Source organism: Vidua chalybeata, chromosome 2 (assembly GCF_026979565.1).
Source record: "Vidua chalybeata isolate OUT-0048 chromosome 2, bVidCha1 merged haplotype, whole genome shotgun sequence".
In the NCBI taxonomy this organism is placed as follows: Eukaryota; Metazoa; Chordata; class Aves; order Passeriformes; family Viduidae; genus Vidua; species Vidua chalybeata.
The window spans coordinates 116,039,640-116,061,212 of NC_071531.1; the positions used below are offsets into that span (position 1 = coordinate 116,039,640).

General features: G+C 48.1%; 1 protein-coding gene across 5 annotated transcripts in view; it reads left to right on the plus strand.

The window, feature by feature from the left end:
- Positions 1–21,573, plus strand: part of LOC128783666 (glutamate receptor ionotropic, kainate 1) — a 109,392-nt gene that overhangs the window by 58,084 nt on the left and 29,735 nt on the right. For 3 of the 5 annotated variants that reach the window (XM_053934629.1, XM_053934627.1, XM_053934632.1), the window contains exons 4-9: positions 778–959; positions 6,907–6,960; positions 7,807–7,980; positions 11,882–12,025; positions 19,384–19,491; positions 20,168–20,212. In XM_053934629.1, coding sequence (XP_053790604.1) covers positions 778–959; positions 6,907–6,960; positions 7,807–7,980; positions 11,882–12,025; positions 19,384–19,491; positions 20,168–20,212 — 707 coding nt within the window. The remainder of the gene's footprint in view (positions 1–777; positions 960–6,906; positions 6,961–7,806; positions 7,981–11,881; positions 12,026–19,383; positions 19,492–20,167; positions 20,213–21,573) is intronic. The other 2 variants (XM_053934631.1, XM_053934630.1) reach the window with 1 other exon arrangement.

A 21,573-nucleotide genomic window follows, 5' to 3' on the forward strand; every position in this document is an offset into this window, starting at 1 on the left:
TTTGTTTGATTTTTGTTCAATAAGCGCTCCTTGCCTGTGTTCTCTCTCTCTCTCTATGCACATTTTTAAGGCAGCCTTTTCCTTCCCCTCAGCAGGAGATCAGGAATTTTTTGTGAATTGCATTCGTGGATAATGAGAGGCTGTAATCACACACCTCAAAGAGCTCGTAACCATCTTCCCTCGGTTTTGGAGGCAGTGCAAATTACACAGGAGTGCTGAATTAGCCAGTGGAAGTGCAGTGTGTTTAAACACTTGGACAGGGCTCTGGCTGAGCTCCACTGACTTCAGCTGGGGCGTGTAAAGCTGTGCCAGCTGAACAGCGAGTCTGAGAGATCACCCGTGTTCGAGGATGTAGAGCTGCATCCCAAAAGACTCTCTAAGAACTCACAGCTGCTGAGTGACACCCGGCAGGAATGTTAGGAGGAGGTTTCCTCAATTTTATCTTCTTGCTGTTTGGTATTGGAATAATAATGAGCTGCACAGGAAGAACCCTTATTTGCTTTTCACGTCTCAATTTAAACATACTACAGTGTGTTTATATTGTATTACATCAGTGCAAACATATCCTCCAGCCAACCAGTTAAAAACACCTTTCAAAATATTTAGAAGCCAAGTCCCAACACGGGAATGAAAAGCTTTAATAATATTAGCTAGGAAGCTGGCAAATATGGAACTAGCAATTATCCTTAGGGAGTGTGGAGTGTGAGAGACCCTGATAAGTGACACTAAATCCTCATGGCACGGGATGGTGATTGTGTCATTTCTGTCATTCCTCAGGTCTAATTCGCCTGCAGGAGCTCATCAAAGCCCCTTCCAGATACAACATCAAGATCAAAATCCGCCAGCTGCCCCCTGGGAACAAGGATGCCAGGCCCCTGCTGAAGGAAATGAAGAAGGGCAAGGAGTTCTATGTGATATTTGACTGCTCACATGAGACGGCGGCAGAAATCCTCAAGCAGGTACCGGGGACGGGGAGGCAGAGCTCCACGTGAGCCTGTTCCCCAAAATCTGTCTGATCCCACTTCCACCAAAACCAAAGGCACCCCCCAGCCTGGCCTGGGGGCTTGTGAATGCAGGGACAGAAGTCACAACAAAAGGTGCAGCAGCCACTGAGCCACTGACAGCCCCATGAGCATCCCACAGGAGCAAACAGGCTTTTCTTTCTGACAGTCCAGGTCCTGCCTCACTAGGGACATCACTCCATGTGTTTCAGCTTCTCCTGGTTTGATCAACAGAGTTTTTATTTCTTTCCCATAAAAGATAGAGGCGGAATCAGAAGGAAAAGCTGTCCTTTAAACCGATGGGAGAGGTGGTTGTGTGAGGGCTGGCCCAGGCTGGGTGTGAGATTTGGGCAGCCACAGCAGGCAAGGACAAACACAGCCTGACATTAATGGGCTGGGACGTTCCCAGGGGCACACGGGGGGTGGTGGGAATTACAGTTTGCTGGTGTCACTTGCTGTATGTTCCTCGACAATCGCAGTCTAAAGCGCCGCTTGTTGACCTGCAGCAAACAGCTCCACACATTTTGAGGGCACTTCCCTTCTTGCTGCACCCCTAGGGATGAGGGATGAGTTATTTCTCCTGCCAGGCAGTCTGATGGGATACCCTGATCCCAGCAGAGCAGCAGAGAGCTTTCACTGACCAAATGCCCATAAAGGTCCCTTTCTGTTCCCAGCCCAGAATGTTTCACTGAAACACTTAAGTTCTGCAGAGCAGCTTTTTGTGCCAAAGTTGGTAAGGCAGGTTACTGCATTCGTGTGTGGAGCCTGGAATGTTCCTCTCGAGGCTGGAGAAACCTGGGGCTTGCAGAGTCCTAGATCAGCTACAGCCCACAACTCCTGTGAGCCTGTAGGGTGAGATTTCCTGCTCCCAGGAATGCTGTCCTGCACCACGTGTTAGGATTTCCTCAGTGTGAAGGATTTGAGGTACAGGGGTGGGGAGGGCACTGCAGCAGCACTGTTTGGGCAGGGGGAGGGGGCTGCCCCTGCAGGGCTGCCCAAAATATCCCCACATTTGGCTGCTCCAAAAGGAGATCCGTGGGGGAAGAGTTAAGCTGACAACACAGATTTTGAAGGACCAGCAAGATGAAGGTGCAGATGTCTGGCACCCTGCAGGAGGCACAAAGATTCCAGTATGGAAAAAAATCCAAAATGCAAAACCTGGGTGTCAAAGGAGGAGGAGGGAGTGCTGAAAGATGCACTAAAGCAGGGCGAAGCAGCAGAAAAGTTTGTGTGGGATATGGATCAGCCAGCCAAGTGACAGGCTGCAGATACAGATAATGCTCTCCAGCACCTGAAGGACTGGGGAAGGAGGGGGAATGACAGTGGGGGAGAAAACAGGAAGATTGAGAGAGGTACACCTGTGGGTCAGCGCTGTGGGAGAGGGAACAACATAAATATAGGCTAGAAAGAGAGGGGAAATGGCTTTTCTGTGAGCTAGTTCTGTGCCTGAGTGTAGATGCTGGCAGCAATAACTCAGGGGCTGGGTTCCTCCCTGCCAGAGGCAGCTGTGAAGTGGGGAGGTGTGGAGGGCTCTGAATTCCCGTGGGACTCCTCTGATTGCAGGCTACAGGAAGAGCCCTGTTCATCTCCCATCCCTGCACTCACAGACCCCTCTGTCACTGTACCCTGGATGGAAGCAAGATATCAAACACTGGAGAAATCATTTCAAGGAAACTCTGTGATGTCAGTAGGGAATGTTTTTGACTTTGCAAACGATCCAAAGCTGTCACAGGAAAAACAGGTGGTGCTGTTAAATTATGTAAGATTTCTAACAGGAGCAGGACTCGGGCACCTGAAGCTGTCCCCAGAGCAGCTCCTTCTTGTCTGTTCACTGTATTTAGGTAATGTAGTAGGTGTTTAGTAGCCCATGGAGCAGGGAGGGGACACTGCTTCTTTCCCAGGGAGGGAGGTGCCCAAAAGCTCCTCTGAGAGCAGAAGGATTAGCCCAGAACTCTGCTGGAGCTGTGCTGGCAGTGTGTGCACCAGGGACCTCTTCACTCGCCTCCTCCAGCCTCTGCTTTACAAAGCACCACAAAAGACAGATTCCTTCTCTAATTTCTGCTTATTTATGGCTTCCACTAAAACCCCATCAAGCCACGCTCGTTGTGTGCACAGCAAGAGCAGGTGAATGAATAACCTCATTCAGCTAAAGCCCAGAGCCTGCACTCAGCTGAACAAGCTGCTCCCCTGCTCTCTGACACGCTCTGAGAGCCTGGATTCCCCCAGTCCCTGCCCAGCCCCACGAGGCCTGGCCCTCCTTTGCAGGTTATGGCATTTACCTGGAATGTTTGGTGGACAGAGGGTCTGTGCTCTCTCTGCATTAGGCAAGCACTCCCCGAGTAAATTAAATGTGGCTCTTGCAAAATGCCATCTGTTTTATGCACAAAGCCTGCAATTTATCCTGCTCACTATTCACTCTGATATTGCCTTCTGTATGAGGAACCTGGCTGAAGAGGTTGAGTTGTTGTGCTTAACCCTCAGTTTGTGCTAACACACCAGGAGTGAACACAGATTTTACTGTTAGGCAAACTCACCTCTGAGAAAGTACATCCCTGCTAACCTTAAATTACCTACTCCTTTCTTCACACCCCCAAAATACATTTGAGGAAGTGTACTGTGTATGTAATCAGGTTTAGGGCTCTCACAGAGCATCCTGTAGGGACGATGTGACAGACAACGAAAAGAATCACTAATTCAGTTCCTCCAGAAGGCTGGAAAAGCAGGTGTCACCAGGGAGTACATTCCTGGGACAGCAATAGACGTGAGAATAGAAAACTTCAGCTCCTGACTGTGCTCCTTCGAGGGACCTGGCAGGTAGGCTGGAGCCCACTCCCTGCTAAGAAAAGGCAGGATTAGCTCTGTTCCCACTTCCATGGGAGAAATACCAGTGGCACATCCCCCCAGGTGCCCCCCTGTGGGTGAGAAGCAGGGATGGAGTGGCCTTAGAAAGCAGAGGGGCTAATTAATTGGAAAATGAAATGCAGTTAATGGTCATGAAATGATATAATAGCTCGAGTGAGGGAAATGCAGAGTGAAAGCAAGCACAGGATTTGGTGCAGTTCCCACTAAAGCACTTGCCCATCATTCCAGTTCCAGCCCGCCTCGAAGGCAGACTGACAATGGATCTAAATGAGGCAGGGAGTTTTGCACAAGTTGAACAAATGCAAGATAGAGCTGGGATGTGATTCAAGCCAAGAACAGGGCACCCAAAAGAGATTTTCAGACATAAGAGAGAGTATTTTTATCCAGTCTCTGTCAGCTCACCATATATAATTTGACCACTGATATTTTCTTGGATTCACTTCGTGGTTCACGACCCGCAGCTGCAAGTGCACAGCTGCACAGGACAAGGCCCAGGCTCCTGATCTGGAATGCATAATTAGGGATGGAAGTGTCTTTATCTCCCATTGTCCAACCCTATCTGAGTTTGGCTGAAGAACAAATGTTATACAGGGAAGGCTGGGCAGGAGATGTACAAGGAGAATATCTGAGGCTGATTTCCCTAGTTTACATTCATCTGAGTTCCACTGTAAGTAAAAGCTGTTATTATTTAAATAGGACATTTGTATCAGGTGCATAATCATTTACATAATTACATGCAAAGTTATTTAAATAGCAATGAGCAATGAAACCTCACCCCAGTTTCCTGTGGGCAGGCACACAGACAGAGATGTTGCCTTCCCCTCTCTCTCCTGGGCTGCTTCTCTCTTTCAGGTCACCTGCTCTGTGGGAAGCTTTGCCAGATGCTTCAGGGGGGTCCCAGCCTGGAGCCCACCCTTGCTCCAAGCAGGCTCTTACTGTCCTGCTCCTGGGAGCTGCTGGGAGCTGCTTTCCTGTGTCTGCTGTGCTGCAGACACCCAGCAGAAGAGCCCTGGGAACTCCTATTTACACCGACAGGAGCATCCAGGGAATGAAGGCTTGGGAGTTATTGATGCTTTGGGATGTCCAGCATGATTCTCAGCACTCCTCTTGCTTTTGCTTTGACTTGATTCCATCTCCCGTTTTCCTGCATTAGAGCATTAAATCGTCCTTCGGTGTGAATTTTGCTTAGCAGCCATATTACCCTTAAACATAAATTATTACTGCAAAGTCGGTTTGATCCTCGAATAAAAAGCCCCTATTTAATCTAATGCACTTGTCACAGGCATGTCAGAGTGCTAAAGAGCTTTTAGCTAATTCTCATCCTTAATGGCTGAGAGAGGGGAGGACAACCAGTTGAGGCTTTGTTGACAACCAGTTTGAGGCTCAACAACCAGTTGAGGGGCTTTGTTTCTGTTTGTCCCGGGGTTTGGGGCTTTTGCTCGTTTGTTTGGGCATTTTTTTGTGCCTTGCTTTGGGGTGGTTTTGCTTTAAAGAACAAACCTGTGGCACGACGTCTGCAACCATGACGATTCAGAGCTCTGTGTGTGTGCTGCCAGCTGTGTTCACAGGGCGCTGCGGGGCGATCAGCATCTCCCAAAAGCTTTTATCCAGAGCGTGTTCAGAGGCAAACTCTCCTGTCAGGCTGCTCCCCTCGGGTCTGACAGGAAAGCTGCCCTGCCTCAGCTACCTGCAGAGCTCAGAAAGTTCAGGGTTTTCTTTCTCCTTCCTTTAACCTGGCAGCTGCTCTGGGCCCCACGGGGTCACAGCTGGGCTCTTCCAGCGCAGTTTCAGCCCAGAGGAGACCTGCAGCATAAAATTCCCATAGATTTGGCACCTCCTTTGCAAAGGCACAGAAATCCAGTGGCTCCAGGGAGGGGACTGAGTCCAGCCGGGTCAGCTGGGAAGCAGAGCACGCCGAAGTTCCCCTGGCTGCAGCCCTGTATTGTTATCTGGGCAAAAACAGGGCAGGAGCAGCCGCCTCCAGCTATTTCTACAGGTAATAAAAGAGCTCCAAGAAACAGAACAGAAGAGGATTAATAATATCAGAAATAAAAAAGGCAATTTTGATGTGTAAATCCAGTGGAGCATTTCAATGAAATAGTTGCCTTCTGGCTTGACTTTTAGTGGCTGGAAACGGATCAGTTGTTTGCGATTAACACTGAGCTGGTTTTATTATCTGCTGCAGCTCAGAAAGTTCAGGGTTTTCTTTCTCCTTTTCTTCACTCTACTGATGTTCAGAGGCTTCTGCCAGCAAAGGGAATTTTGGCCAGCCAAATCCCTCTATTTCCCCCTGCCTTTCAAACAGCTATTCAGGCACTCCAAAAACTGTCCTAAAAGGGTATTAGTAACAGATCCTTACATTGCTGTGATCAGGACTGAGCAGGAGTTAACCTTGGTCTGTGCTGCTGTTGTGGCAATGAATTCCTCAGCACTTTCCCAGTTTATAATTCCTCCTCCTCCTCCTCCTCCTCACAAGATCCCAGAGATGGCAGAATGATGGTGACAGTGTGGGGACAAGTGGAGGAAGGCTGCAGGGAGGCTGTTTCTTCCATCCCAGCTGTTTTGGCACCCCTCCTGCTGACCCACATTCCCCAGTGGAACAAAAGGCACTCAGAGAAACTTCCTTCTTTCTGTTTTCCTCCTTGACTCCTGTGCCCTCAGCAGTGTCCTGTTCTCACCTGGCAGCAGAACACGAAAACCTGCCCCTAAGCACTTCCCTACCAACTGTGTTATCTGCTAATAAATTCCTTTTTAGCACTCTCAAACTGCAGACTAAAGGATTTTAAAAATCAGCGTCTCGTTATGTCTAGTAATTTTTCTTGTCCTGGAAGTTTTGCAATCTTTAATCTCTCTCCTGAGCAGAGGTAATAAAAACACCATTTACATACAACAGGAAATGTTTGGCTCCTAAAGAAAAATGTAGGGTTTATTGCAATCAAGCTCTCATGGCCTGTGATGTGCTTAACCCTTGCTTTTCAAAGGCCCTGCAGCACACTGGGAGCTTTCGGACTAAAGTACCTCCACCTTTCCATCTCTTTCACAGATTCTCTCCATGGGAATGATGACAGAATACTACCACTACTTTTTTACAACACTGGTAAGTAACACTATAAGCATCTGGGGGGGAATTTCCTCTGTTTCAGAAAAGACAGCTAATTTTCCCCCTCTTTCTAGGAGATCTTGTTGCCATTAGTCAAGGAAACCTCTGGAGAATGGGTACTAATGCTCCTTAGGAATATCAGGACCCACAATTTCTTAGGAAAGCTGTTTGGCCCCATTTCTGGGGCTGGCTAACACTTTAATGCAGTGAAAATTAATTGCAGTATGATGATTAACGAGAAAGCATCAGTACAGATGGACCAGAGTGAAACAAAATAAGGAGTGAATGGCTTTGCACTGTGGGCACTGCTGGCTCACTGTTTAATTGTTTCATTTACTTATAAAACCACAAAATCACAAACGGATAAAAGCACTCAGGAAATTTTATAACAGAAGTTTTCTTTGGTGGCACAAACGCAGCTCGGGAGGGTCTCACATGGGTCAGTCACTGACATATCCATCCCAGAGCCTGGCAGAGGTGCCTGGGGAGGCACGGCGGGGGAAATTGGGATTCACAAGCAGCCAAGGCGCAGCGCTCTCCGTGTCTCTCGGAATTTTCCTCCCCTCAGCCTAGAAAGAAGCTTGACACCGGCCAGCTAATTCCTCATGTCAGCCTGTCAGAGCAGCAGCACTGCTGTGAATTAAAGTGTGCAGGTTGCTTGCAAAGCAGTTCTGCTGCGGGGAAGTGATCTTTTCCTTCCCAAAAGCAGCCGTGTGGTATGTCACCCATCGCACACAGCTTTGGCTCAGTCAGCTTTCAAACGGGAGCCAGGGTGGGCACGGGGGGAAAGCCCCACAAATTGCTTTAGAAATGGTTTTGTTTGTGTCCTTGCTGGCGCTTTAGGACCTGTTTGCACTGGACCTGGAGCCCTACAGGTACAGCGGGGTGAACATGACGGGCTTTCGGCTGCTCAACATCGAGAACCCGCACGTGTCGGCCGTGGTGGACAAGTGGTCGATGGAGCGGCTGCAGGCGCCGCCCAAGCCCGACTCGGGGCTCCGCGACGGCACCATGACAGTGAGTGAGAGGGACAGTGAGCGAGGGGGACACTGCCAGGGCTGGCACCATGACAGTGAGTGAGTGGGACACTGCCAGGGGTGGCACCATGACAGTGAGTGAGTGGGACACTGCCAGGGCTGGCACCATGACAGTGAGTGAGCGGGACAGTGAGTGAGTGGGACACTGCCAGGGGTGGCACAGGGACAGTGAGTGAGCAGGACAGTGAGTGAGCGGGACAGTGCCAGGGGTGGCACCATGACAGTGAGTGAGCAGGACACTGCCAGGGGTGGCACCATGACAGTGAGTGAGCAGGACAGTGCCAGGGCTGGCACCATGACAGTGAGTGAGCGGGACACTGCCAGGGGTGGCACCATGACAGTGAGTGAGCGGGACACTGCCAGGGGTGGCACAGGGACAGTGACCGAGCAGGACACTGCCAGGGCTGGCACCATGACAGTGAGTGAGCGGGACAGTGAGCGAGGGGGACACTGCCAGGGGTGGCACCATGACAGTGAGTGAGCAGGACACTGCCAGGGGTGGCACCATGACAGTGAGTGAGTGGGACAGTGAGCGAGGGGGACACTGCCAGGGCTGGCACCATGACAGTGAGTGAGCGGGACAGTGACCGAGCAGGACACTGCCAGGGGTGGCACCATGACAGTGAGTGAGCGGGACAGTGACCGAGCAGGACACTGCCAGGGGTGGCACCATGACAGTGAGTGAGCGGGACAGTGACCGAGCAGGACACTGCCAGGGGTGGCACCATGACAGTGAGTGAGCGGGACAGTGACCGAGCAGGACACTGCCAGGGGTGGCACCATGACAGTGAGTGAGTGGGACAGTGAGTGAGTGGGACACTGCCAGGGGTGGCACAGGGACAGTGAGTGAGCAGGACAGTGAGTGAGCGGGACAGTGCCAGGGGTGGCACCATGACAGTGAGTGAGCGGGACAGTGAGTGAGCAGGACACTGCCAGGGGTGGCACAGGGACAGTGAGTGACCAACCACACCACCAGGGGTGGCACAGGGGCAGTGAGTGAGCAGCCACCCCACCAGGGGTGGCACAGGGACCATGCCCCAGCGCAGTGCCATCGCTCATCTCGCTGCTGCTGCTGCTGCTGGAAACTGAAATGCTGCCCCGATTCCCCCCTCGCCTTCCGCGTTGTGCAGTGGAAGCGCAGCAGAAAATGGGACTTCCCGAGCAGGTGCAGGATTTGTGACCTGCAGGGGCAGATCCCACATGTGTGGGAAGGGAGTAGCATTTTTAAATGGGTGAAGTGCCCTTTCTCTTCATTTCCATCTCTATAGAAGCTATGGCTCTCGAGATGTAATTTAAAGATGGGTGAGAGGTATCATCAAGCCAGGGAATCAGGATTCCTCCCAGCACTCCCCCAAGGAGGAAAGGAAAGAATAGGAACAATTACAGAGACAACATGACTCCATTCAGCTTGGCAGGGTGAAGGGTTGCCATCTCTTTGCAGTATGAGATAATGTATCTCATGGACTGAGCGGAGCTCAAAGCAATAAGAAATGGTCTTTATTGCAGATGATTGCAGGGAAAATTTGGAAATGTCTTAACATCCTGAGGAGAAATGCATTAAGTGTGCTGTCCCTGGCATTGCACACACTGGTGCTGCTTTGGGCAGTGTCACCGTGCTCACTTGTACCCAAAGCAGGGAGAAAATTGTCCCTGGGAATTCCTGATGGGAATTCACACAGAAATCCCCCAAATACAACACTGGGGAAAGCAAAATCCTCACCCCTCGTCTGCTCTCCTTGCTGTCCCTGGTTCTTGTGCTCTCCTTTGCATCTTCATCATCTCAGTGTCCTTGATGCCTCTCCCTCCCTGCTGGGATCATTTCAATATTCCCAGCAGTTCCATTATTGCCCACTTTGATGGAGAGCTGCACCACTGCTGCATTTCATTTGACAATAAGGCTGTGACAGGCGGCTCAGTGCACAGAGATCAGGACTGTACATCCTGTTATTAACTCAGGATTTATCCCTTCTGGTTCATGCTCTGCTGTTTGCCCTGAAAGCAGCTCGTGGGAAGTCAGCAGGGCACAAGCAAGACACTTCTGAGTTCACGTCCTGCTGGATGCCCAACTTGCACCCAGAGGCAGAGCAGGTCTAATGAGATCTCTGGCTTTCTTTGCAGTGGCTTAAGCAGCACACAAAAATGAGAAAAACAAGTTCCAGGACTGACTCTGAGTCTCTGTCTCCTGACATAAAAGCACAGAAGTCAGGGCGAGGTGTTGGACTTTGGAGAATGAGGTGACCTGTTACAGAGAGCCACGGTGAGGGGAGAAGTGACAGGCCAAGGGGGGTGGCAAAGCTGCCTGCTGCTGCACAGAGGAGTGATGAGTGACAAGTGGCACAAGGACAGCACTGAGCAGCCAGGCCTGGCAGTGCTGCAGACACCGTGTGCTCCGGGCGAAGCACCAGCACCCCCAGACACAACAGAGCGAGGGCAGAGGAGCTTCCTCACCAAGCGTCTCCTCCCAGGCTCTCTGGGCCTGGGACACAGGCAGAGCCACTAAAATCCAACCCTGAGGGCCCAGTCCAGTGTGAAAACTGAGGCCTGCTGACACTGATGGGAATATTTCCATCGATTTGGAGGGATTTGGGGTCAGGCCTTGGTGCCCTGAGCGTGCTTGGAACAACTGCCTGGTGGAGACACTTGGCAGTGAGAACAGCTGCTATTGTCTCCTCCTGCTTGACTCATCACTCACAATGTTTTCTGATCTCACAATTTGCTCCCATTGTGGAGCATTATTTTGGGCAGATTCTGACAAGCGCATCAAGACCAATTCCTCCTCTGCACCATCTTGAGATTGGTCCTTAAATTCAGACCCATTTGAGCAAAACCCTCCAATACTGGGAACACTGATGCTGTTGTAATTTACTCAAGTAAATGGCTCAGACAAAGAATCAAATGTATTAATTTCCCAGATGAATTGCATGCAAAAGAAACAGAAAACTGATCAGCTCTGTAGTTCCTATAAAGGAGTCCAGTTTCTCATCTGCAGAATTGCTGCCTTTTTTCCTTCAGGCCCGGGCTCAATTATTCATTATATTTACCTGAAAGGTAATTTGGGCAGCATCACTAAGGGACACACAGCCTTTCCCACCTCACTGTGGGAGCACTGAAGCCCAGTGCAGGTGAGGGTGAGACTTTTCTGAGGTGACAAAGTGGGACAGAGTGTGTGATGTCACTTTGAGGCTGTGCCTTTAAACCCACAAACCCACTCTCAAAAGAAACACAGAGGCACAAAGAGCACCCAGAAATTTTGGTGGCTGAATATATGGGGCAGTATTGAAGGATCTAAGGGCTGTAGTGGGAAGCTAGATGTGTGAATCCAACTTAATCCCCCAAAAGCACACCTCCAAAGGACATTTTCCCTCTCTCTAGGACACCACTGCACACATTTGTGCCAAAAGGCAGGATCCTGGAGGGCAGCAGGATCCTGGAGGGCAGCAGATACCTGGGCAGTGGGATTGGCTTCCCTGGAGAGCAGGGCCAGCCTGCCCTGTTGGGAAGGAAGCAATCCCACAGGTGCCATGAGAACAGTGGCTCATACACCTGGGATTTCTTAAAAGCCCTCTCCAGCCTGCCTGGCACCCCCGACCTCTTCTCCCTGTAGCTACCCGCTGTGGTTTCCCTCCCAGTGCTGAAAACACTCAAAAATAATGCGAAGAACTGGATTTAGCTGCTCCTCAGGGCTCCAAGGCCAGCCCAGGAGAGGCTTTTCCCTGCGAGGAGCCCCGGGCAGGGCTGGCAGCAGCAGAGGAGGTTACTGAGGGCTGTGTTTGTGCAGAGCAGTAACTCGGGGCTGTGTTTGTTAACTCGGGCTGTGTTTGTTAACTCGGGCTGTGTTTGTTAACTCGTCTGTGTTTGTTAACTCGTCTGTGTTTGTGCAGACGGAAGCAGCGCTGATGTACGACGCCGTGTACATGGTGGCCGTGGCCTCCCAGCGAGCGGCCCAGATGACTGTCAGCTCCCTGCAGTGCCACCGCCACAAGCCCTGGCGCTTCGGGCCCAGGTTCATGAACCTCATCAAAGAGGCAAGTGCAGAACCCCTGCCCTGCTCAGCGCCTTCCTTCCTTCCTTCCTTCCTTCCTTCCTTCCTTCCTTCCTTCCTTCCTTCCTTCCTTCCTTCCTTCCTTCCTTCCTTCCTTCCTTCCTTCCTTCCTTCCTTCCTTCCTTCCTTCCTTCCTTCCTTCCTTCCTTCCTTCCTTCCTTCCTTCCTTCCTTCCTTCCTTCCTTCCTTCCTTCCTTCCTTCCTTCCTTCCTTCCTTCCTTCCTTCCTTCCTTCCTTCCTTCCTTCCTTCCTTCCTTCCTTCCTTCCTTCCTTCCTTCCTTCCTTCCTTCCTTCCTTCCTTCCTTCCTTCCTTCCTTCCTTCCTTCCTTCCTTCCTTCCTTCCTTCCTTCCTTCCTTCCTTCCTTCCTTCCTTCCTTCCTTCCTTCCTTCCTTCCTTCCTTCCTTCCTTCCTTCCTTCCTTCCTTCCTTCCTTCCTTCCTTCCTTCCTTCCTTCCTTCCTTCCTTCCTTCCTTCCTTCCTTCCTTCCTCCCTTCCTCCCTTCCTCCCTTCCTCCTTCCTCCCTTCCTCCCTTCCTCCCTTCCTCCCTTCCTCCCTTCCTCCCTTCCTCCCTTCCTCCCTTCCTCCCTTCCTCCCTTCCTCCCTTCCTCCCTTCCTCCCTTCCTCCCTTCCTCCCTTCCTCCCTTCCTCCCTTCCTCCCTTCCTCCCTTCCTCCCTTCCTCCCTTCCTCCCTTCCTCCCTTCCTCCCTTCCCTTCCCAGACTGCTGCTGTACAACCTCCCAGGTTTTTTATTCGGTTCATGTTTGTTGTGGATGGTGATGGTTCCTAAAATTGTGAGCTAACTGCAACAGTTGTTGTGGAAATTGAAAGAAAAGCGAGTCTGTAGCTCTGTCCTTGCTTCGCTGTGCAACTCCAGTTGTTTTGCAGATTGTTTGATCAGGGATCAATATCCAGAAAACATTGCAGCCAGTATTTCTAAAGAAGGAAATTGCTTCCTGAAGCAATTCTCTATCTTACAAGAATCCATGACTGAGCTTGATCCAGAGATGCCCTAAAAATACGCATTTTAGTTGAAATGCCTTCACTCTTTCAAAAGTCCCGCTTTTATTTTGATTTTCAAATGGAAACCTTTCCTATAGGGAAGCGTGGAAATGAAAACTGGAAATTAGGTGGAGGGTCCCACATATGTTTTACCTTTTCCCCACCTCAGTGCCTGCGTTTGAGGAGTAATTATAATGAAATTGAAAGTTAACAGAAGGCTTTGTATCAGTGAATGCCCCTGCAGGGATGCCCTACTTATTTTGGGGGATGCTGAGTATAAAACTAAGGGCTCCTGAAGCCTAATCCAGAATACTTTGCCCAAGAGTAGCAGATGCACCCCAGCAGATGAACTCAAAGCCTGAACAGTGACACAGCTCTCATTTATCATGGACAAGCAGCTTCTCTTGCACGGAGTGAGATATGGGAGCTGATTACCGATGGCCTCGCACCTAGAGTCTCTCGTGGTCAGTAAAACACTGCTTTAAATACTCTGAGTCTTATCTTCCTGTGGCTGATGTAGCCAAAAAAAGGTGGTTGTTAAAAGCAGGGGATAAAGGTTTAATAAGACCACATTGAGTTTCTTGTAAAGCCTAAAACACGAGTTGGAAACAAATAGCAAATACTTTTGGACCCCAGATCATGTTAGGGTCTGGTTTCTTCAACAGGGATAGAGGAACTTTATAGTTAGGAGTCAGTGAACAGGTATGGAGAAAACAAAGTCAAGGAGGCAGAGAGATAGCTTGGGCCCACATAGGTAGAGTTTAATTTCCCTGTTTTGTGATGTGGTACTGACGTTCTCTGAAGGCATTTTACAGACTGATCTAAAGACAAACATTCAGTACTCCAGTCTAAATTAACCAGTTTCAGACAAAGAAGTTGCCTGCAGTGATTCCTGCAGATGCTGCAGTTAACAAGTGCTCCAGTGGCTCCCTGGTGAGTTTTTGCATTTTATTTTGGAGGTGAAGAGAACTGAGGTCACCTCATTTGCTTTGTGGGCCAGCGCTATGAAATGTCTGAGAACAAGGCCCTGCAACAGCCCATGAAGGAGTTTTTAATGAGAGTAAATCCTTGTCAGAAGCTGTGACCCAGTGCCATTCACAGCTGAAGGAAGTTCTAATCTTTGAGCCCTTCTGGAGGCATTTGCAGGGAGTGCCCCTTACCCCTGCTCAGAGGGAAAAGGAGGTTGTTGTCCATCTGCAGAGGGGGAACAGGGACAGAAAGGATGATCCCACCTTTTCTGAAGGAAAAATAGGGGTAAAAATAAAAATGAAATATGTTTATAATTGAATGACCAAGTTCTGCTCATGTTCCCTCTAAAGCATAAGGCCCCAGATTATGATTGTTTTTCAATTATCATCAAAACCAGTGTGAGCTCCCCTTGTTCAAATCCAGCCACAGTTAAAAGAACAACTGTAGAGAGAAGGATAGAGATGCAGATTGGATTCTGAGTGACTGTTAAATGCCCTCAGGCAGAATCACAGAGAAAAATCTCAGAGATTGAAAGAGATCAGAAGAGATTTCAGTTCCTGCTGTGTTCCTGAGGAGGTCCATGCCAACCACTGAGACCAGGAGGGAGAGCCATCCATCTGCATGCAGTACTGGCAGGAGAAGGAACTGGAGGTTTCTCGTTACAGTAAAAGTAGAAATTTAAATTATGGCAGAAGGGAAAGCAATCCATCTGCAGAGGTATCCATCAGTTTGTTGTTTCCGACTGGCAGCAGCTCCAAACACAGGAGCACAAAGAATCTTGTAAGAGAACAGAACATTTCTGGTGTTTAATGTCTTTGATTACTCCCAGAGTCAGCATGTCAGAGTGATTTTATAATGGGACTCCAACCCTGCAGAGTGGAACAAATAAAAAGAGAGAGCAGTACAAGAGCCTGATGCCAGAAGAGCCAGGAAATCTCCCCTGCTCTCTGAGACAGGGGCTGTGGAGCAGCACCGAAATCTTTGTGCAATGACTGGGAAACCATGACAAGATTTTGCTCCAAAACATGAAATAAAATCTCTTCTGCTGCATCTTTTTCATTGCATTTTAGCACTGAGCCAGTGACAGGGTCTGGGGGTGCTGCCTGGATTTATTCTCTGGGCTCTGGTGCTACAATATTCAGTTACATCAAATGGAAACAGTTGTTTACTTTGGTAGGGCTTCTCTCGCCAGATAATTTAATCTTAACACTTGATTCACTCTCACTAAAACAATCTTTTTCCTTTGTTTCACTTTTCATAAACTTTACTTCTAGTCCATGAAGTGCAGTTCTGCTATGAGCCTATTACTGGCTGTTACTTTGACCTGAAAAGTCTTAATTAGGAGAGCAACCAAAACAACTGCCTGAACTGCATCCCATGGTGCTTTATTAGGAAATAAAGCTCAGCCTCCCGAGAAGACAATGAGGCTGAGGGCAATGTCAATAGGCATCTTACTCTGAAATCAAATTTCAAGTGGAAAAACACTTATTTATGGAATTATCTATGCCCAGATTGCAAAGTAATTGCAGGATTGCATGCTGAGAATAAATACATATTGAATTGATGAAAATTGATAAAAAATTATCTGCAAGGTACTGGCACTGTGATATCCAAAACCAAAACAAGCTGTTTTGATTACATATATTTTCTTCCATTCTGCTTTCAGCTCATTAAATGTTTCCTGGGCAGTAGATTTATTTATTAAAAAAAAAAAAAAAAAAAAAAGCAAGAACCATTACAAAGTGACTTTATCTGAATATATGGAGGATGTTTTGATATTTGCTACACAAAACATTTTTTCAGGACATATTTAATATATCCAGGCTCACTCAAACACAATGCACAGATCATGTTTTCCATGTTCACAGTCCAATATAATCCCACTCCTCCAGCCGTGGAAAATGCACCTTTCTGCCTCTCATTTCCATTCCAGTGCTGCTCAGGGAAAGGCCAGGACTTTTCCTGGACCTCTTCCAAGTAAAGAGGCTGTGGAGCATCATAATTCTCAGTTTATCTCCACAGATAAAGCCCTGTGCTGGCGAGTGCTGCAATTCTCTTTATTCCATCAGTTATGCCAGATTTGGAGCAGGATAATGGCAAAGTCATACCCTAACTCACGGTATTCCATAATCCTGGGGGATCTCTGTTAATAAGAGGATTAATTGTTAGAGCTGACAAGTTGATGTGTGGCTCATCACACATGATTTCCACTCCAAGGAGAAGCAATATCACTGTCACTTCAATCTGGCAGCTCTCTCTGCAGTTCCAATAAAGCAGGGCCTTTCCCTTCCCAAAGGAAAGAAAACCAAAGGAAAATTAAACTGGTCTTGGTCAGAAGCATTTTGGTTATTATTTACCTGTTATTTATTATTATAGTGATATTCTTATTTATGGCCTTGGGAGGTTTTGTTACATAAGAGAGACCTGAGGTGGTCTGAGCATTGTAGGTTTAGGTGTTCCTAGGTTTCTGAATTTTTCATTCAAGTGTCAGGTACTATCAAAGCCCTCATCAGAAATTTGGGAATATTGGTTCCTTCACCCCTATAGTTAATTAGGAATGTACATCAAATCAATAACTGATGTTTGTTTGGCCTAGGAACTTCTGATAATAAATAAACAGATTATAACACCAAGAATTAAATATATATACCATGGGTCAAAATAACCCCAAGACAAAACAGGAAAATATTATCTCCAATTAGACTTCACTCCAGCTTCTGAGTGTACTTCTCCCACAGGGAACAGTCCAGTGACTGATTTCTGACCAAACTCCCATTAAAGCCAGGGAAAAACCCAGCTGATTGCTTGCCTTTAGGGAAAAGTTTACAAATTTTCAAGTTACACTTGAACAGCAAGAGAAGGAAAAAAGAGAGAGAGAGAGAATAAAAACTACAGGTCTGTTCTACAAAATAAATAACTGAATCTGGTCTGTTTGGGGAATTTCTCGAGTCAGTTTGGACACTGCTGGCAGGGATGCACAGGGTGGGATTGTTTGGTGCCTGTGCAGGGCCAGGGCTGGGCTGGGTGGTCCTCGGGGGTCCCTCCCCACTCAGGATATTCCCTGAGCCTCTGGTAAGTCTGGAAGCAGCTGAACTGATTGATCCTGGGATCGAGCTGTTGATCAGCTCTGGCTGGAATGGAGGCTGCTGCATTGATCCAGGGTGGTGAAGTGGAAATTGATACAGACCCTGTGATGGGTGGGAACTGATCAAACTCCTCTGGAGTGTTTGACCTTGGAGGCTGGGTCAGCTCCGTTCCCCTGCTCTTGTAATTTCCCATCCATCTATTGGCAGGGATTGTAACTGGAATATTTAACCCAGAGTTCAGCTTGTGCTTTCCCCACAGTCCCATCTTTTCAAGCAGTGAGAGCAGGGGATTTCACATTAAAAGCAGGGACTTTCACAGCTCTCATTAGGTTGCTTTGTGTACTTTGGCCGTGGCAGGTGCCTGCCAGCCTCTGAAGGTGGCTGAAGTTGTGTCTGTAACCTGTTCTATCCACTCCTTCTTGAGGTTTAGTAAGAATTCTGGGCAGCTGCTCACAGTGATGCTCTTTGATCAATTACCTGATCAGGTTCCAATTCATTTTTTATTGTGTCCTGTAACACTCAATGTGTCACCAGCAACATAAAAATTGCTATAAATCCTGTGTGTGAAAGCATCAAATCCCATCCCGGTGATAAACACACATGCAGCTCCTGGCTTTTCAGGAAGTTCTGCTTCATTTCTGTTTGTTAATTAGCAAGAACTCTGCATATGATGCTGTCTCTGTTTTGGTTTAGAAGCAATAAAATAAAAATCAGAAATTAAATTCAGAATTCAGATGGTATCTGAAGCGTGTTCCTCACCATTAGGGTTTAAAAATCCCATCAGCATTTAACCCTTTTGAGAAACACTCCCTGAAACTCATGAGAAACTGATCTCTAAAGAGCAGATTCTATAAAATGTTCTAACTTTATGAAAAAGAGATGGGGGCACATCCAAGGAATAAAAAGACAGGCTGGAAAAAGGGATGTTAGAGATTGAAATTCATCCCTATGTGTCCATATTCATCCATATGCTATCTTGATTTTATCATTATAATAAATAAGTAATAAATAACCCTGCAAGTGTTTCACTGTTCACAGCAGAGACTTGTGCATACTCCCAAGTCATTAAGATGGAAAATCTCACAGCAAATTTGTTGCATCAATGTTTTTCCATTCTTATGTTACTTAAGTGTGTACCAAAGTCTTGCTGTTTCCATAAAGTCCAAATGCACCAGATTTGCCTGAGACACGTGGTGAGCCCTCCCCAGCATCTGAGATTAAATCCTGCAGATTCAGGGCTGGAATTCAGGTTACACAGGGAGGGGGCACACCAGTCTGTAAGTGTGATTTTTTAATGCAGCTTTACCTCTGCTCTCTGTTTCCAATAAATTAAATGAGGCAAGGAACGATGTGTGGTGGAAAAGCTTGTAATTTAAAATTATATGGCTGACACACACGAAGGAACAATGCCATCATTTATCGTCAGCTCTCTCTGACAAATTTAATCTAATGGGGGACCTCCCAAAAATGGATTACCAAGATTCTCTGCACTTTTAAACCCATCACTTTGTTTTATGGATCAGCACCAGCTCTGGGTACAAAATGGGATGGGAGGGAGGGAGATCTCATTTCAAGGCAGACGGGCTGGGTGGGAGGCTCACGAGATACAGGAGACTGAAACTGTGGAGAAAGCTCACCCTTGCCCTTGATCCTTCTCCCTAGAGAAGGGCTGCCCAGCACAGGGAACCCTCCTGGCTGTGCAGGACAAACCCAGACCTGGTGCCAGTGTTTAAAACAGGGATTAGGATTCACCGCGTTGGGCTGGAACAGGGCAGTGCTGCTTGGACCAGACCTGCTCCTCTGTGTGCTGTCCTTCCCCCTGGCTGTGGCATTCCATGGCCTTACCCTGCAAGGCTTTTGTGGGGTCTCCTGGAAGCTCCAAGGCCCAGCCCCACAGCTTGGACAGAGCAGACTCCTTTTTTTAGTTCCTTAGCGAATTCTTGTGCAGTGCAGAACTGCCCTGGCTTTGGGCACGTGCAGTTCTCCCTTTCTCTTTGGTCAGTCTACATTTTTTTATCAGTACCAGACGTATGTAAATCAATCTATGTAAACTGTCACAGACTTGTGCCTGGTTGCAAAATGCAAAACATATCAGGAAAAAACTAAACAACAAAAAAAAAAGGGGGTTTTGTCAGAGTAGCAAAGCCACATATGCTTAAAAGCCCCCAAATTTGGAAGTGGTTGGATGCTGTGGTGCATTTAAATTGCAATTATTATTAGCATTCTTGTTAAGGGTTCAGAGTAGCTCCTGCTGGGTGCCACAGGCGGGGTGTGTTTGTGTCCCCAGGCACGGTGGGAGGGCCTGACCGGGCGCATCACCTTCAACAAAACCGACGGGCTCAGGAAGGACTTTGACCTGGACATCATCAGCCTCAAGGAGGAAGGCACGGAAAAGGTAAGCAGTCTTTTGTAAAAAAACACGGCAAAAAGCTCCTTGGACAAGGGCGTGGTTCCTCATCTTGAGACTCCTGTGACTGGGGTAAAGAAACCCCAGGATTCTCAAGTGATTTGAGTCAGAGTTAAAGCAGAGCTGCTAAGGTTGGGTTTTTATTTTACAGTGCATTTCGAGGTGTGGGAGAGGAATGTGGGGCAGGCAATACTTATCTAATGGAAAGAATCTTCTTAAGTGCACCTCGTTTTCAATTCTTGCCACTGCAGCTGTGGATGGTAAATTCATATATAGAGATAGATAAATTTCTATGGCAGTGCACAGATAAATGTGACGTGAGGGAGAGGGGAAAGAAGGTACTTGAGTAATAGGCTCAAACAAAGTGCAGTTGCTGAGAATTCTCCAGGTTTCTGAGCCTGGATTAGTTCTCTTTGCCTCTTCTCAGCCCTCAGCCAGATTTGGGCTGCCCTGGGGGTGGCAGCTGCGGGTGTCCCAAACCCCAGCACAGGTGAGAGCAGCTCCCGAGGCCGCTGGCCCTTGCTCTGTGTGCTGGCTCAGCTCTGGGTGGTAATTGCTGATGGGTTAATGGAGAATTTAACTGTAATTGCTCCCACACAGCTCTCCAGACAGCGTCTCTTTTCATTTTTAATGAAGCACTCTGTTTATTTTTCCCTGTACCAAGGCTGCTGGCGAGGGTTCTAATCATTTGTACAAAGTGTGGAAGAAGGTTTGTACACAGACAGGTGATGCCAAAACCCTGCGGGCTGGGTCTTCACACTCAGCCTTTGGGTTTTAATGGTGATTCTCCTATTGCAGTTTAGAGACAACAGTCTCTCTGAAAACAGGCATTTTCCTGGTAGGATATGTTTTTCTCCACTTGAGACACTGTAATTGCAAAGACTGAGATGATCTTGGCAGGATTCAGCTTTTTCACCAAAATCAGGGGGGTTTAATTATTATTTTACTTCTTGGGAGCTGTGCTTTTCCCATCTTTGAGTAAAGGTCCCTGCTGCAGCAAAACCAGTCCTTTTCTCCTGTGCCATCCTTCCTGATCCACCTAAAATTTACCCTGAGGGGTAAAATTACACTATTTTGGATGTGTATTGGCATCAGCTCCAAAGTCTGGTTTAATGTGCAGGGTCGAGGGCGTTTTTCCCCACACAAATCTCTCAGTGCTGGCAGCGTTCAAGCATTATTGCCTCAAAATGTGGATGAGTGTGTTATTAGCTCCTTACAGAAAAGAATAGAGATGATTAAGTGGGTGCTGTCATTCACTAACATATGGAAATTGGGTCTAAGCTTGTTTATAAAAGATGTAAATTACCCCAGGAATCTCATCCCTCTTTGAACATAAGGTGCTTAAAACACAAAAGTGGGATTTGGAGACCAGCTCCACGCACAGCTCCCCACAGGACTTACAACCCCTGGTTGCTGTTCTATGAGGAGAAGATAAAAACTGCATCCACTAAGTCTGAAGTGTTCTGCAGTCATGAGACAGAAACTTTTTATAGTGCTTAGAATTGGATTTTGCCCGTGGTTCACACAGATCTCGTTATTCCACACCCCTCCCTCTTGCGCAGATTAGAAAGGTTTTGGGTTTGTGCTGTTTTTGTGAGAGTAGACCAGTGTAAAACACCCTCTCCAACCCTTTCTGCGTTCTCATGGAGCACATGCATCCTTAATACCCCAGTTTAACCTCCAGCAGATCAGGCTGAGGCACACAGGCCCTGTCCCCTCCTTCCTGGGGAGCATTTCATCCCCTGACATGCAGAAGCAATCTCCCTTTGGACTGCAGGCACCTCGATTTGACCCAAATTACAGCTGGCTCAGAGCATGGGCTCGCTGGGAAGGGCACATGGCACCTCTCACACTTGTCACTAAACTGCAACACGTGCCCTGGATTCCCACAGGGATGTCCTACCTCGGTCTGACCCTTCCTCCTGCCTCGTGCCCTGCAGCCAGGGCTGTGCTGCGGCGCTGTCCCTTTGCCCACACGTGCAGTGCTCTCCTGGTGTATTCTGTGCTCTGTGACTGTGCTGCTCCCCGCTCCCATGGGTGTCCTCCTCTTCCCCTGCTGCCCGCCAACAA